At 34.1% G+C, this 17632-nt stretch overlaps 1 protein-coding gene and 1 non-coding gene across 2 annotated transcripts in view; both read left to right on the forward strand.

Annotated features, from left to right (window-relative positions):
- STRN (striatin) overlaps positions 1 to 17632 on the forward strand; it is a 105281-nt gene that overhangs the window by 27303 nt on the left and 60346 nt on the right. The window contains exon 2 of the mRNA XM_068964919.1: positions 12647 to 12750. Within this exon, the coding sequence (XP_068821020.1) occupies positions 12647 to 12750 (104 nt within the window). The remainder of the gene's footprint in view (positions 1 to 12646; positions 12751 to 17632) is intronic.
- TRNAC-ACA (transfer RNA cysteine (anticodon ACA)) lies at positions 760 to 831 on the forward strand. The gene has a single exon. It is a non-coding gene; the product is annotated as a tRNA-Cys (tRNA).

Below are 17632 nucleotides of genomic sequence, written 5' to 3' on the forward strand. Positions count from 1 at the left end.
AGTTTCTCTCTTAATTAGAGTGTTAGGCCTTTTGATTGATCTTTTTACTTTCTTATCCTTGTCTATCTGTTTTCCATTTCTTTGCCTTTTTTGTTTTGTGAGAGAATCCTTCGCTGTATCTCTTGATATTTTATTTTCCTATTTTGACTTTCATCTTTTCCATTTCAAAGAGTTTTGTTTTCCAAAAGGTACTTCCAGTTATAAGATAAATGAGCACTAGGGATGTAATGTACAACATGTTAAATATAATTTACATGGCTATATGTTATGTAAAAGAGAGCAAATCTTAAGAGTTCTCATTATAAGGAAAATATTTCCTTCTTTAATTTTATATCTGTATGAGATGATAGATATTCACTAGACTTATTGTGAAATCATTTTGTGATGTATATAAGTCAAATCATTATGCCACACACCTTAAACTTATACGGTGCTCAATGTCAATTTTATCTGAATAAAGCTGGAAGAAGGAGAAAACCAAACTGTTCAAGTAATCTATTAGATAAGATTGGGGCCCATACGATGAGACAGCGGTACTGAGGATTACTAATTTTCATCCATCTAACCCCAAAATATTTATCAAAAAATCTAACTAGAGGCCAAATATAATTTACTACACAAATAAAATAGTCTTAACTGCAAAAAAAAAAAAGTTCTGATCTCTAAACATTTTGATAGCATCCTGTTATTTTGTGGAGGCAATATCATCTCTTGTTTCAGCAAAGCATTGTATATTTGTTAAGAAGTTTAGCTCTGGCTTCCCTGGTGGCTCAGACGGTAAAGCGTCTGCCTACAATGCAGGAGACCTGGGTTCGATCCCCGGGTCGGGAAGATCCGCTGGAGAAGGAAATGGCAATCCACTCCAGTGCTACTGCCTGGAAAATCCCATGGACAGAGGAGCCTGATAGGTTACAGTCCATGGGGTCGCAAAGAGTCGGACACGACTGAGTGACTTCACTTCACTTCACTTCACTTTAGCCCTGGAACCAGATCTGAATCCTGTTTATGCTTATTAACCCTGGACAAACTAACCTCCATATGTCATATTGTTCTCTATCGGTTAAACAGGGATAATAATAACACTTCATGGGAGTCTACGAAAATTAAGTGCAATAATTATCTATAAACTGAAGTACCCAGTCAGTGTTAGCTGTTATTTCTCTGAGACCATTGGAGATCTTTTGAAAACTTGTTTTGTGTCTATATTGTCTTGTTTTCTTTGTGTTCCTTTTAATCCTTATGTTTTTGTCTCTATATTTTATTGGATAGAGACTTTTTTTAAATGTCAGGATGGACCATTTTTAAGAATGTAGCCCTCATAAACGGGTGGGAAGTCCTCTGTTTCTAGACTAGGAATCTTACATGGAGCTTTCAGTACAGTATGATCAGGCCTTCACTGAAGGATAATCTGATTCAGGTGAAATGGCTTTTTTATTGTTGTTGAAAGACCCCTGAATGCCATACTTAAATGACAGTAATTTCTTTTTTCCTCTGAGTTGTATTCTGTTTTTTAGCAAATGGCAGTCTAATTACCTGCCTTGAATAGAGAGCCTAACTGCAGAGGTAGAAGGAACCTGGGTAGGAAGTAGATTATAGGTTTTACCTTTAAAGCTTTCTCTTAGTCATCTTGGTTTTTTTTGGTCACTGCCCCATTCTTGCCCTCTCCTATACCTGGTATTCTGAGTCAAGACCTCTGTGTTTACATTTCTTCAGAGACTAAATGTCTAGTATCTTGCAGTGGTGGGCTAGAAATAGTTGCTTTCTTGCATGGAGTAGGGATGGACTCCAGTAGGTTTGACTGCATTTCATATACTTTTAACTTCCACCTTTTTTAAGCCCTGTAACACACCTGTTCATCTGTGTATCTCATACCTCTTAATTTCGGAACTGTTCAAGGTATTTTGGGGGAAATCTACTAGCTTGTCATTGAATTCCCTCTGTAGGTACTTAGGTTTCTGAGCTGCTAAGTAAGTACCCTTTCTTCATCTGTTTTCTATCACCCCTTGATGCCTGTGGCCTCTTTATATTCTCTTTGATCTTGTGGGTTTATATCTTAAAAAAAATTATTTAATTCTCCTTGGAAAGGAGCTATTCTTTCTGTCTTATGTTTTAAAATTTAGTGTGTGTTTGCCTCATGACTATGCTGAAGTATATGGAGGTTTTTTCCTTCTAATTTCCTTTATTATTCATATTTTCACATTCCTAAGAATTTTGCCATATGTCTGTCAAGTTCTGTGAATTATCCCAAGGGGATTTTTAGTACTTTACTGTGTCTTTAAATCTGTACATTTACTTAGATATGAGTGCTATCTTAAATTATTTCTCCAATCAGGAACATGAGCAGTGCTTTTATTTATTAATCTTTCTGGAGTCTCATTGTATCAGACAGCACAGAGATAGAAATTTCCATCTCTTCAGAAAGTCCAGGAGGACAGCTCTGTTCTTGAGTGTTTTACAGTTTTCTGTAAATATATATATTTTTTCTGTAAGTATATATTTATCCTTATTTAAGTGAATACATTGTATATTATTCATTTGTTACCGTTACTATCTTTTCAGTGTGTACTGTTAATATATAGTGTTACATGAAAGCGAGATGCCCTAGAGCAACATGGACAGGCTGCGCATGGGAGAAAGTTACCCGTTATCTCAACGTTTGGTCTTCTGCTCTATACGGTTCAGACCGTTTATTATTGCATCCTAAGTACTTCAGATTCTTGGGAAATTGAGACCTAGTAACTAAGAGAAGTAACTAGGAGAAGGCAATGGCACCCCACTCCAGTACTCTTGCCTGGAAAATCCCATGGACGGAGGAGCCTGGTAGGCTGCAGTCCATGGGGTTGCGAAGAGTCAGACATGACTGAGTGACTTCACTTTCACTTTTCACTTTCGTGCGTTGGAAAGGAAATGGCAACCCACTCCAGTGTTCTTGCCTAGAGAATCCCAGGGATGGGGGAGCCTGGTGGGCTGCTGTCTATGGGGTAGCACAGAGTCGGACATGACTGAAGCGACTTAGCAGCAGCAGCAACTAAGTACACAAGAGATGAAATTCTATTTTAAATTTCAGTGGTTATTGCCCTTCTGGTGACCAGAAGACTTATAACCTCTATCCAGGCACTGCTATAGAGAACCTGGGGAATCAAAAAATTATTTCTGGTGAGCTTGAATTGGAGCAAAGGCTTGAGTCCATCTAGAAAACTTCATATGGAAAAGCCTGGTGAACTATCTTTTGATTTTATTTTTGTTACTTTGGAGGGTAACTATTTGTTGCCCTTTATTTGTAAAAGGAAATAATGGAGTGCTACTGGTTTTATGGATTTATTTTATATACTGCCACTTAGCTAAATTCATCTGTGATTTTTTAATTTTTCTAGTTTCCTTGGGTGTTCTAGGTACACATCATTCCCTTTGGGGGAAAAACCAGTACTTTTTCCTTTCCTTTAATTATTTCTTTTTTTCTTCTTGAATAGTTCAAACACACATTTGTCCAAGCAGTTTTTTTTTTAATTACTATATTAATGGTATTGGTGGTGGGGTCATCTTGAATCATCTTTACTGCTTTTTTACTCTTTTTTGGTAGGAAATAAATAGGCCCTTTGAAAGGTACCAAAATGTGCTAGACCCTTTCGTAAACATTACGTAGTTTAAACTGTACGGTAACATTCTGAGTTTGGGGATATTATCAGCATTTTTACTAATGAGGAAATGAAAACTTAGGTCAAATGATTTGCCATTATTAAGTGACAAATGAACTTTAGAAACACTAGATATTGAATGCTTTTTTTGGAATCTTTGATTCCTGGATCATATTAAACCTGTGTAGAACTATAATAAGATACATAATACTAAGATAGGTACGTGAAAATGCTTTGTAAGCCATAGTGGAAAAGCTGAATATTATCATTGCCTCTCCTTCGCTTATCAGGGATAAGGTATGCGGTATGATGTGTTAGGTATTTGATCTACAAAAGCACCAGGAGGTCCCTAAGTGGCTACAGAAAAGGAATGTGTTCCTGTGTGATACTTACATTATTTTAAAAAAGACAGCAACAGCTCTGGTATACTTAGAAAATAAAAAAATTTTGCTGTTTTCTTTTTATTTTAGAAAAATGAAGTATTTTTTTAGTTTAAATGTTTCCTGCAAGAACAAAATAGATTAAATTTAATAGATATTCAGCATTATCTTCTGGAATTAAATTTGAATCCGCAGACATGGAGGTTAATAAACTTGATAAGCAATAGATAAAGGAAGACTGTATGAAAAAGAGTTAAGGTAGCAATGAGTCCATAAAAACTGGTAATAGAGGACACCAGACTTTCTCAAATATATTTTTTATAGTTATCTGTTTATACTGGTTTTATCAGCATATTGGAAAATTGCTTATTAATCACTCACAAATGCATAGTTTTCTAAGTCCTATTCAATATGTATAAGCATTTTATCTGTGTGTGTAATATTAATTATTTATAGGATGGTTCTGTTAATAGTTAGGCCAAATTGCTAGTTCAATCAGTGACTATTAATGTTTCACCAAATATGTGTTTCATGATCGTGAATTTCTTCTTTATTCTCACATAATTTTCTTGCAATTATGTGCTATTTGTCATTATGAAAAAAGATTATATATAATTTATTGTTGTGGTGAGGGGAAAAAAGCAATCCAATCCATAAACTTGGGTTCTGTTATTACTAGAATAATGATAGCTTATTTTTACTATCAGAAGACAGTAAAAGATAAAAAACTGTCTTGGACAACTGGTTGCTTATATTCTTTTCAGAGGTAAAACAGTAATATAAGTAAACAGGAAGATTTTGCCTGCGTGTGAAAGACGAGAGAAAGGCTTAAACGTGTTCATTCAAGGGATTTGGCATCCTAACTTTTTTTAAGAAATTGATTCTATTATATTTTCTGTCTGCCTCGGTCATTTTGCTTTTGCCTGAATATTTAATGTTTATAATTTTCATATATTAATATCAAAACCTTTTGTTTTAATGATAGAAGTTGCAGTTCACATTTCATAGTGACAGTGTGGTACTTGAAAGAACTAAGAATTGAAAATTTTTTCAAAGCTATGTGGAAAACAATTTGTGGCTTACAGTAATTTTTTATACTTCTAGTTTATTATTATCTTTATCATTTACTATGACTAAAATTTTATCTTTTAATCAGATAACATTGAATAACTAAGATCCCTTGGGACAGAACAGTTTTTTCTATTTGTTTAGTAGGTACTGTACTCAGTAGAGTTATAATTTAGTAGAATGAAGGGATCCTGCCTTTACATCCTAATACAAGTCAAGTGGGAGGCACATAGAAGGCATTAAGTGAATAATTGTTGAATGCATGAGTGGGGGCGTCTGTCTTCAAGGGGATTATAATTTGGTTGGAAATGAGATAAATCATAAACACTTAAAAAATTTAATGATGAAAGAAAATATTTTAATTGTGTGATAGTCCCAGTTAAATGAGATTAGCTACATACTGTGTTTAGCAGAGTGGTGAAAAACAAAAAATCCACCCCATTTTTCTTGAAATGTTAGGTAAATAAAAATAATGGTACAGAAACTTTATGAGGAAAATTTTAAGGAACTCACAGTTTGTTAAAAGATAAAGCTAGCTGTAGAGTTAATACCAGATTAAAATACAGTTTTTGAGTTATACATCAGTTTTGTACTTGACTCCAGAATTAATAGGCATCTCACTGTATTTTATTTGTGTTTATTTTTTATATTTGCTGCTTTTGCTTGTGAGAGGTTCTGATTCTAGTTGCATACAACATACGCTATTCAGCATACATGTTTCAGCCACTGAACTGTGAGCTCGGTTTTACTTGTTTTGTCACTACCGTAGCCCTAGTGCCAGTAACTGTCCTGGTACAAATGAAAATGGTTAGATAGCATCACTGACTAAATGCACATGAGTCTGAGCAAACTCCAGGAGATAGTGAAGGACATGGAAGCCTGGTGTGCTGCAGTTTATAGGGTCACAAAGAGCCAGAGATGTCTTAGCAACTGAACAACAACAACAATAATAAATGCTCAGTTAATATTGTCAAATGAATAAATGCGAATATTTGAGTCAAATCCCCAGTTGTTAGTAGCCTCCAGTGTTTCATCTTATGAATATATATGGAATATGTGTGTGTATAGTATATATATATTTGTTTGTTTATATATGTCTGTACTGGTATTGTACCCAAACTGAATTGAAAGTGCACTATGAGTAGCAGCTTGGTTTATTTGTCTTTCCTATATTCTCATTTATGGCAGTTTGAACTGTGATGGGTGGTAGGTATTCCCCACAAATGTTATTAAACTGAATGAAAATGGTTGATTTTATTTTCTTGTAAGGAGACTGCTAGAAATACAGTCATACACAAGGAATTTGGAAGAGAATCAAAAAGCTAGTGTGTACCTGTTTGTCAGCCTGAGGACATTTATAAGACTTCATCATTCTCTGTAAAGAGCTGGGGTTCTGGGACAGCTCAGTTACTTGCTCTTTAGCAGCCTATTTGCTTTATTTTTGGCCTTCTAACTATGTCACAGATGGTGTAGGTCAGTGGTTCTCCAAGTATTGTCCCAGAATAGCAGCATCACCTGGTAATGTGTGATACTTAATAACAATGCATGTTCTCAGGCCCCACTCCAGACCTGTTGAATCAGAAATGAGGAAGGGGCCAGCCCAAGCAATGTGTGTTTCAACACGTCCTCTAGGTGATTCTGATGCTGAAGTTAGATGCTGCCAAGTGATGACACTGTTTCTAGGAGAGAGAGCTAGCTAGAGATGATGATTGTATGCCTAGAGAAAAACAACTAACAGCCTAGATGCATGAGAATAATGTAGTCCAAAGCGTCTCAGAGGAAATAGGTATAATTTATAGAAGACATTAAGATGTCATTATAGAGCAGATTGTTGAAACTTTACTGTGTGCTCTTCTTTAGCTTAAGTAAACTACTTTATTAACTTTTACTTTTCATGTATTTCTCTTGTTGTTTGTGAGTTTGTGCTCTGTTGACAGAAACTTGTATCAGTTGTCTTTTGGCACTTTAGATTTTTGTAAAAGTGAATGTTCTTTCTTTCCCATAGCATATGACAGAAAAACAATTGAAAAATAGCCAACCCAAACTAATATGTTGTGTACATTTCTTTTTGAATATACTTTTCAGTGATTTCAGTTTTAAATTTTAACCCTGTAGAATTTTAGAGTACAAGATAGTTTAAAAAGTCTCAAAAACTATTTAAAATAATTTAGTTATTAGATACCCTCATGTGTGCAGGTAAACCTGCTTAGGTATAGCAGATTTATATTCCTTATATGTATCCTTTTGACAAATTAGAATTGAAAATAATAAAAACAAGTTTCCTGTTTATCACATAGACTTAAGTTGTAAAATACCTAGTTACTGTTGGTTTTTCGTTGTTTCTAACGGTTAGGAAATTAGAGGCCTGTTTTTAGGTACACAGTATAAAAGCTTATGGAATTTTTAAATATTTATTTTCCTTGCAGATAATTCCAAAATCTTCTTTTGAAAAATATGTGCCATTACTGTTAGTTTTACTTGTACTACAAATACTTTATTTGTAACACTTAAAAGCTATATTCATACCTTATCTACTTGTTCAGATTGTCCACAGTAGTGGTGAAACTGATTTAACAGTCGCAGTCAACATACAGTTGCATTTTTCCCAACATATTACCTAATTATTGAGCTTTATTAAGCTGATGAAAGGAGAAATGTGATTATAATTTTAATTGGTATTTCTCTTGTGAGAGTGGACATCTTTTTAATATTTTTGAGCTTTTGTATTTCCTTTCTATCAACATGTTCTTTGTGTTTTTTCCTGTTCTTGATCTTTTTCTTATTAATTTGTAGGTGCTCTTTATATATAAGGAAAAACAAACTCTTGTGATATGTGGCATTACTACTTCTCTCATTTTGTTTTGACATTTTGTCAAAAAGAAATGGTCTTATTTGTTACAGTTTTTCAGCAACTTTTAAATTACCATATATAAATTTTGTCTTTGAGGTGAAATTTATTAGTTTCTTATGACTTTGGGTTTTGTCTTATTTTCAAAAAGACATTCCATGAGATTATTAGAACAAACTCTGCCTTTTCTTTTAATACTTTTGGGTTCCTTTAAGGTTTTGATCCTTTTGGCAATTTGTTTTGATATGAGAAATAATTTCCAGATGGCTGCCATCAACATTTATTGAATAATTACATTTTCCCTAATGATGTGCAGTGTTACCTTTAATTTATATTAAATTCCTGTATGTATTTGGGTTTGTTTTTGGATTGTCTGTACCATAGGTATGTGTTTTTGTGCATCATTACCACTTTATAAGTGACTGTAAATGATGATATGTTTTAAAATATTTCAGAGCTTTGGAATTTTTTTTATTCTTATTTATTTTTCCATATGTACTTTAGGCTCATCATGTGTGATGTTTTTAAAAACATTGTATTTGTATTTTGATTGGGCTTGCATAATTTTATAAAATTAATTTAGGGAAAAGTAAAATTGTAATACAGAGGCTTCTTGTTTAAGAACACGATTTTGCTTCTGATTTGTTCAAGTCATTTTTTTACGCTCTTCAGTAGCGTTTAATCTTTCTATACCTCTTTTTTTTCTTGTAAGGTTTATTCTAATCTTATCACTTTGTTATTATAAATGTAATTGTTTACATTCATTATATCATCTAACTGGTTGTTTTTATAGAAGCCCATGGGTTTCAATTTATTATTTTTATATGTAGTTATTACTGAAATTCCCATATTTTTATAATAATATATAGTCTATTTTTTTCTTGGATTTTCCAGATATCCAGTCAGATCATTTGCAAATAATATGATTTTATTTCCTTTTTTAATTTGTAAACTTATTTTTTATTAATTGAAGTATAATTGATTTACAGTGTTCTATTTAGATGTACAACATAGTGGTTCAGCATCTTTATAGATTTTACTCCATTTACGTTATTACAAGATAATGACTGTAATTCCTGTACTATACAATATAGTCTTATTTATCTATTTTATACATAGTTTGTTAATCCCATTCTCCTAATTTGTCCCTCCCCACTTACCTCTCTCTCCTCTTTGGTAACCACAAGTTTGTTTTCTATATCTGTGAGTCTGTTTCTGTTTTGCATATACATTCGTTTGTATTATTTTTAAAATTTCACATACAAGTGATATCATACAGTACTTGTCATTCTCTGACTTATTTTCCTAAGCATAGTGTTTTCCAGGTTCATCCCTATTACTGCAAATGGCAGAGTGTCATTCTACGGCAAGGTAGTATTCCAGTGTATCATACGTATATATATGGAATACTGCTCTGTCAGTAGATATATGTATATATACATACCACATCTTCTTTATCCATTAATTTGTTGATGGGCACTGAATTCTTTCCGTGTCTTGACTGTTGTGAGCAGTGTTGTTATGAACATTGGGGTGCATGCATCTTTTAAAATTAATTTTCATTTTTTCCAAACCTTATTTCTTTCTGGACTAATGACAGTGGCCGCCACCAGAGCAATGTTCAATATTTGTGGTAAGAAATGGACCATCCTTGTTTTGTTCCTGATGGTCATTACTTCTTAGGTTTCTCTATTACACTTGGTACTGGCTTTTGAATTTAATTGTGTCTTATCATATTAAGGAAGTTGGCATAGTGTTTCTTTCAAAAACAAAAAATCTCCTGTTGACAGAAAAGTTGGAAGGGCAGTACAAATAAGTTTTTTTTCTGAACCATTTGAGGGCAGGGTGCCAGGCAACCTGATGACCTATTGCCATCCACCAAATACTTCAGTGTTTGTTTTCTGTAGACAAGTACTATCCTGTGTAACTACCACACATAGCCATCAAAATGTAGAAATTAACACTGATGTATTACTACCATTTGATCCTCAGATCCCATTCATATTTTGACAGTTTTCCCAATAATGTCCTTTTATAGCCAGATCTAGAACAGAATCATGTATTACATTTGGTTTTCAGGTCTTTTTAATCTCCTTTAATCTGAAACAGTTTTTCTTTGACTTTTATGACCTGACGCTTTTGAAGATTATAAGAATGTTAACATAAAATGCCCCTCAACTTGAGTTTGCTTGATGTTTCCATATGATTGATTTCAGGTTTTGCATCTGTGGCAGAAATGTCACAGAGATATTCTTTGATCACTAGGAACTATCACAGGTATTTCCATTATTCTTGTTTGTTTTGCCTTTTCCAGGCACCTCCATCTTCTTTGTAATCTTTCTTTTCAATAATTCTGAGTCTTTTAGTATTAAATATTTAATTAGTCCAGTATGTGAATTGATAGGAGGATGGGGAAGCAAGTGTCCTGGAAATATAAGAAGTAGTTGGTGGGCTGGGGAATGAGTCACAGTAAAGATTTTGAGTATTAGAGCCTGCAGTGTCAGAATCACCCAGGACAGAAATACAGAATGGTGCCAGAAATACAGAACTAGTCAAATGGGATAGAAAGGAAGAAATTGGTAATTTTAAAAAATTATTTTGGTTATTAGATTATACTGGTTAAATTATTATTATTTTTTTATTAAAGCCACTTTGAAGACTGTCTTCTAGGCCAAAGCACTGTTTGACCAAATAAGTTGGACTGTCATATCCTTTTGAAGGACATTCATTTTTGCCACTTTAATGCATGTATTATTACTCTGCTTATATAAAATAATCTCATTGTAGAACAAATAATTTCAAAAAGTTTTATGATTGTTTAGTATAGATATTACAGATATTTGATACATTTTCCTCTTTGTATACAATTGAATCATCTTTAGCCTATTTTTACATATTTCAATAGGATAAAAATAATCCTTCTAGTAACTGCAATGTAAATTTTAAGAGTTTGTTCAAATGACAACAAAAACATGACAGTCCCTACATTCTCAAGGTTATAAGAAGCTCAGTGAGTTGGATTTTATGTTTATTATGGTACTGAAAAAAGAGAAATGGGTGTCGTTTAAACTAAGAAGTTTGATGGTCATTCACCAAACCTTTAGTTAGATCATCCACAATTTCTTAGGGATATTGTAAGGTCCATCATTAAATGTAATTTCTTGCTTACTTAAATGGAAAGCACTGTGGATATATAAATAACACTATCTGAGTTAATATAATAGAAATGAGAGGGGAAAGAATGTGAGACTAGTGAAACTGATAGCTGTCTTTGAGGGCCTTTAAGTATATAGATCTCCTGCCACACTGCTGGTGGTGTTATGAGTTACCTTAAGAGGTTAGTATTTGCAACATAGTTTTTAATTCCTTAAGTAGAAGGTATTATTTCAGTTCTAAATGTATTTTTTAGTTATTCTGGACTACTGTTCTTTCCTATCCCCTTTTGTCTGACTGAAGATGAGAGTATTACAATTTGTGTTAAAATGTAGGGGTTTTTTTTTTTCTTTCTTTCTTTCTTTAGTGATACTTGGGAGGGGCCAGGAAACTAGGGAGGGCCACTGGCTCTGATTTTCCTTTTCCCACCTTTCACTTTCTTTACCCCTGCATATCGAAACTAAATGGGGTGGGGTTAAAGGTGGGGATTGAGAAAAGGCAGTTATTCCTTATTTGTAGATGTCCAGGATAAAGTCTCTGGAGACAAGGAATCCATCATAAAATTTAAGTAGATGGTGAAGCTCTGAGAACTCTTACTTTACAAGGCTTATTATAAGAACTCATGATTTTGCTTTACCCACTTGCCTCATCTTCACTCTGAAAATAAATTGTGTAAGTTTCAGGTGTACAGCATTATAGTTCAGTATCTGTAAATGCTGCAAAATGATCACTGTCACAAGTCCAGTTACCATCCATCACCATACAGTTGACCTGTTATACTCATGTTGCCTGTCCCCAACCCTTTTCGCCTCTGGTAACCACAGATGTCTTCTTTGTATTTATGTATTTGCTTTTGTTTTGTTTGTTCATCTTTATTTTTTGTAAGATTCCACACGTGAGTGAAATCATACAGCTTTTGTCTTTATCTGACTTACTTTGCTTAGCATAATATCCTTGCAGTTCATCTATATTATTGCATATGACAGGATTTTATTTTTTTATGGCTGAGTAGTATTCAGTTGTGTGTGTTATACCTATACAGACATACATATACGTACGTATACATATCTTCAGTAGCCATCTGTCAATGGACACTTAGTTTCCATATCTTGGCTATTTGTTATAAATAATGCTGCAGTGAACATGGGGATGCTTATTAGTGTTTTGAATTAGTGTTTTTATTTTCTTCGGATAGATACCTAAAAGCGGAATAGTACAAGTTGTGGTAGTTCTCCGTCTTCATTTTTTATAAAGGAGAACACCCCTCAGTGCCTTAGAAGACAAACTCTTGAGCAGACTGTACTGTATTTTGCATATGTCTGCACTTGTGTTGGTTGTCTTAACATCTGTAGTCTGAAGTAAAATGCATATAGATGTCCTTTAAAGAAAAAAAGTTAAGCATTCCACCCCTTGCAATCAGTGCCTTTCTGTTTACTTTGTGACAGATATGTAAAAAGAAATGTTTCTATATTTAATTTTTTTATCTTCCAAAGGTTCTTCAACTGAGTTTTTAAAAGTTTATTTCATCTAAACTGCATTTTGTCTTTCTTTTCCTTACTCAGGCCCAGATTGCCTTTCTTCAGGGGGAAAGGAAAGGTCAAGAAAACTTAAAGAAGGATCTTGTGAGAAGAATCAAAATGCTGGAATATGCTCTTAAACAGGAAAGGTAATTCAGTAAAATGGAAGGTAGTGTTCTCTTACTGGAATAATTTTTCTGTTACTCCTAAAACAGGTTCAAATTTTAATGTGTTCTGTTTGAATTTAGGAACTAGTATTTGTAATAAACATTTAAAAATGGTTGCTATATGTTAATTTGGTAATGAATGTTTAGTAATAATGACCAAAAACTGATGTATATGGTTTTAAAAATTTTAACAACTTTTCTCCCTACTCTGTCCTTTCTGAAGAAATGTGTATACTTCCTGAATGTCAATATCCAATTCTTTATAGAATTAAAGTAGTTTTTGAATTGTAAAGGAAATTTCTATAATACTTAATCCCTTTTCCTATCATCTGGTATTATTCAGTTTGATGTATTTTCCATGGAAAAGACCTGCTCTGGCAGACTATGTTGAGAATCTTTCTTTTTGATATTTTTAGCCTTTGCTATCACCTATTCATATCTCTCCAGAAGTGAATCTTACCTTTCTGTTCTGCTAAGTGTCTAAAATACTCAAGAACTAAACTTGGCTTGCAGGTAAAGGACAATAGGTCATGGATGAGAATTTTGGAAGTTTTCATATGAATTAAGTATTTGCTTTAGCAGATGGTCTTTAGAATTTTTGTCAGCAACATGAGACAGTTCTTTGTTTTAGATTATTGAGTACTTGAAAGGTGATATCAAAATTCTGTATTTTGCTTTGTTTGTGATCACATGGCCTTTTCATTTTTTTTGAAATTGATGAATGGCTTGTTTGAAAAACTACCATAAAATAACATTTAGCAGATGATATTTATGAATATCAAGAGCTATAAAGCTTTATTAGTTGTGTTTACCTTCATGTGGGATTTTAAATGGCACAAGAGACTGAAAACAGATTGCCTCTTAGTGAAAAATTGGTGGTTCTTCTCATTCCTTGAGAGGTTGATTGAAAGCTGTTTTGGGAAGGTGGGGGGGAGAACACTTTTAAAAGTGTGTAATTTGGGAATATCTGAGATTTTAAGCAATCTAAATGATAGGCATAATCAAAGAGCATAAGAACAGTAATAATAACTATTTATTAACTACTGTGTATTAGACCTTGAGACTAAAAAACTAAATAACTTAGAGTTGCAGAGTTACAGTAGAGCTGTGATTCGGATCCCTCTGGTTTGTCTGCTTCTGAAGCCTGTACTCTGCCAGTACATTATACGATCTTATAAGTCAGAAAAATTAAAATATACAAATACTAAACTAACCAAGGACATGGCTGTGGTGTGTATGTGTGTGTGTGTGTTTCCCTTCTCAATAACATATTCATTAATCTATCCATCCAGTTTAAGTACTGTGCTGGAATTGGGAACAAGCAAGTCACAGTTCTTGTCCTTCACAGCTTAGGGTAGCAGGAAGCAGAGTCATAATTCACAAAAATGCAGTGTAGTAAGTGAGATGCTATGGGAAGAAGTCAGCACAGGGTACAAAGAAGGGAGTGGTTATTTGGATCTGCAGCCTGTGGAAGTAGAAAGGAGGGTGTAATTAGAGGAGGTGAGACAGGAACAGCATCATAAAAAATAAGCTGTTTGCCGAGGTTTAGGACGTGGAGATGGTATGTTTGACATGGGACAAAGCAGTATGGTATGTTTACAAATTTGTGATTACTGTGTATGGAAGGTAGGGGCTGTAATGGTAGAGGTGGGCAAAAGCCCGATCATGAAGAGCCTAAGGAGTTCAAACTCCTGTCTTACATTGGAAGTTTTTAAAAAACATTTCATTTTAAAATAATCTCAAACTAATCGAAGTTGAGCAAACTATATACTCCTTACCCAGATTTCACCAGTTGACATTTTGCTGTATTTACTTGGATCATGTTCTCTCTGTATACTCATGGTCTTCCTCCTCTCCCGCCCCTCCCGCAGAGTCATTTGCTACTTGTTTGCAGACTAAATACTTAAGAGAGTATCTTCTAAGAACAAGGACTTTCCCTTAAATAACTACAGTTCATTATTAAGGAAATTTAATGTTAACATAGTTCTGTTATGTAATATAGCCCGTATTCATATGTTCCAATGATAATCTTACTACACTTGATCTTAGTCAGAAGGCCCAGAAGCGATCCAGTGATGATCTTTATAGCATTTTTTCCTACCAAATGTGCTGGTAATAATCTTTGTAGTATTTTTTTTTTCTGGTCCAGGGTCTAGTCTGCTGCTGCTGCTGCTGCTAAGTCGCTTCAGTTGTGTCCTACTCTGTGCGACCCCATAGACGGCAGCCTAACTGGAGTGGGGTGTCATTGCCTTCTCCAGGGTCTAGGCTAGGAATATATATTGCATTTATTTGTTGTACAGTTGAAAGGTTTAAGCATAGAATAGTGTTAAAAAGATTTTAGAAAATCACGCTGACCTTAGTTTGGGGGATGAACTGAAAAGATCTGTTAATAGAGGCCAGAAAATTGTAATAGTTTAGGATGAGAAATGGTATATTAACTGCTGGAATAGAGGAGTCATCAACTATGAAACATTTTATTTTTTACTTCTAATGTTGTATTTTTTGGCTGCACTTTGTGGTTTGCGGAATCTTAGTTCCCTGATCAGGGGTCGAACCTGGGCCCCTGGCAGTAAAAGCCCAAATCCTAACCACTGAATCACCAAGGAATTCCCTATGAAACATTTTAACTAGAAAAAATCCATAAAATTTGGAGGTGACTTGGTATTGGGGATGAAGAAGAAAGATAACTCAAGAATGATTTCTAGGTTTCTGGCTTGAGAGAGAAGTTTGAAAATTATAAAGTGAGTTAGAAATAAAGAGGGCAGTAAAGCAGATATAGAAGAGGATTCATGAATAGAGATGTGTACTTGGGAATCATCAATATTGTGGGTAAAATTATAAGAACTTTGAAACGAACAGAACTAGCATGGAACAGGAAGTAGCAGGAGCCGGTTGCAGGAGTGGTTTGAGGAAAAGACAGAGAAAGAAGCACTAACCAAGGAGCAGTGGGGAAGGAAGGAGAAAGCAGTGAATGGGAAGCAAGCTAGAGAAGGTGGGAGTTTGGCAATTGCAGATGCCAAGCAAATCACAAGTTGTATACTGAAAATAGTTCTGGACTTGCCCGTTAGGTGCTTGTTGGTGTCCTTGCCAGAACAGCTTTAGTGAGGTAGCAGGAACATAAACCAGATCACAGGGGATTGAGAGGTGAGAAGGATGGATAGTGTGGAGACAGACAGAGCTGTTTATTTTTTCAAGTGGTTTGACTCTGGAGAACAGAGAAGATAAACAGCTGGTGGCTGAGTCTAGGGAAGATTGTTCCTTGTTTTTCACTTTAAAGGGATTCTCCTGGAAAAGTATCCCTGATTTCATATCTTTTGAAGTTCATGGAACTTCATGAACTTCATGCCATTACATCGGGAATAATCTCCTAATGTATGGCACCACTGAAGTGTGTAATAAATTAAGGAATTAAAAAATTTCTTTGTGAATTAGTGCTCTTAAACATTTAAGTTCTCTTTTCTGTGAAATTATTTTTATACTACCTAGTAATTTTTTTAAAAAATTAGAGCTATAAAGCATTTCAGTTCTTTTCATTTTGAAATTATTTTTTCTAATGCCTTAAGCCAGTTTTTTTTTTAACTGCAGACAATTTGAAACACAGACATACAGAGACTAATATCTTTTATATACACCTCCAAGCCTCAACAGTTAACATTTTTGTCGGTCTTGCCTTATCTCAATCTATTTTAGAGCAAATTCTAGGCATCTTGTCATTTAACCTGTAAAAACCCAACTAAGGACCATGGTTTTGAGTTGCTGATTATAGATTTTCTAACTAGTCCCACTTAAAAAGGTCCACAGTTAAGTAAAACTGAATCTTGAACATTACAGAAGGATTACTCACCTAGTGTGGGTTTAACAGAGCATTCCTTAAAGGGTGTTAAAATTTACAAAATGAAAAAATTACATTTAATTTTCTAAGAACACACAAGGTATAACCTCAGGTTTTTTCAGAAAGTTCTATACTGAAGAATCTCAAGCACTATATAAAATATAATTCTGAAACATTTCTTCCATTTGCATCTCTTGTGTCTGCTCTAATGTAAATACTCAGCTATCATCCTTGCTTCTAATACATTTTCTCATTCTAATCTTTATTTTCCACATCCATGGGATTCATTTTCTAAATCACAAATGTTATATCCTTGCTTAAAAATATCTAGCTAATTTCAGAATTCTTAGTAAAACCTTTTACATCCAGGCCTCTTTCTAGTCCTGTACACACACACACACACACACACTGTGGTTTTCCACACCCCCACCCCCCTACTCTTAAGATGTTTCTTCTGACCAAAATACATTCTTCATCAATCCATTTGTCTGATTGTAAAACTGATTGCAGGTTTTGAGGTTTCTTTTTGGTAGCTGTCCTTGACTACTGTCAGGACCTTTGACAGAATTAGATAATCCCTTATCTGAATTTGTGTAACATTTGATATAACTAATAGTTCTTATCCACAGTGTTATTTATTTACATTTCTGTCTCTTCTTCATCTCCTTACCTCTTCCCTTAAGCAACTATAAGCTGCACATTATTCCCAGCAGCCAATAAGTGCAGTATCTGTCATAATAATTTAAAAACAGTTTGTTGGATTTAATCAAATTATTTTTAAGTGTCAGCGTTAAAGTGTGGTTGGAATGCTGTGTTATATTCCAAGCATATCATATGTAATAATTGACTTTGAAACAAAACCGTAATGGGATGTCATTAATATCTTTAATATATTATAATTATATGATTTTCATGCAGTTTTATCCAGTAAAGGCAGTTGGGAGGTGTAGCTGTGTATCAAATGTAGAGTTCATAGGCATAAGGTTTACTGTTTAACGTGGAGTCAGATATAGATAGAAAAAGATTAGAGAA

This window comes from Capricornis sumatraensis, chromosome 1 (genome assembly GCF_032405125.1).
Source record: "Capricornis sumatraensis isolate serow.1 chromosome 1, serow.2, whole genome shotgun sequence".
NCBI classification, from domain to species: Eukaryota; Metazoa; Chordata; class Mammalia; order Artiodactyla; family Bovidae; genus Capricornis; species Capricornis sumatraensis.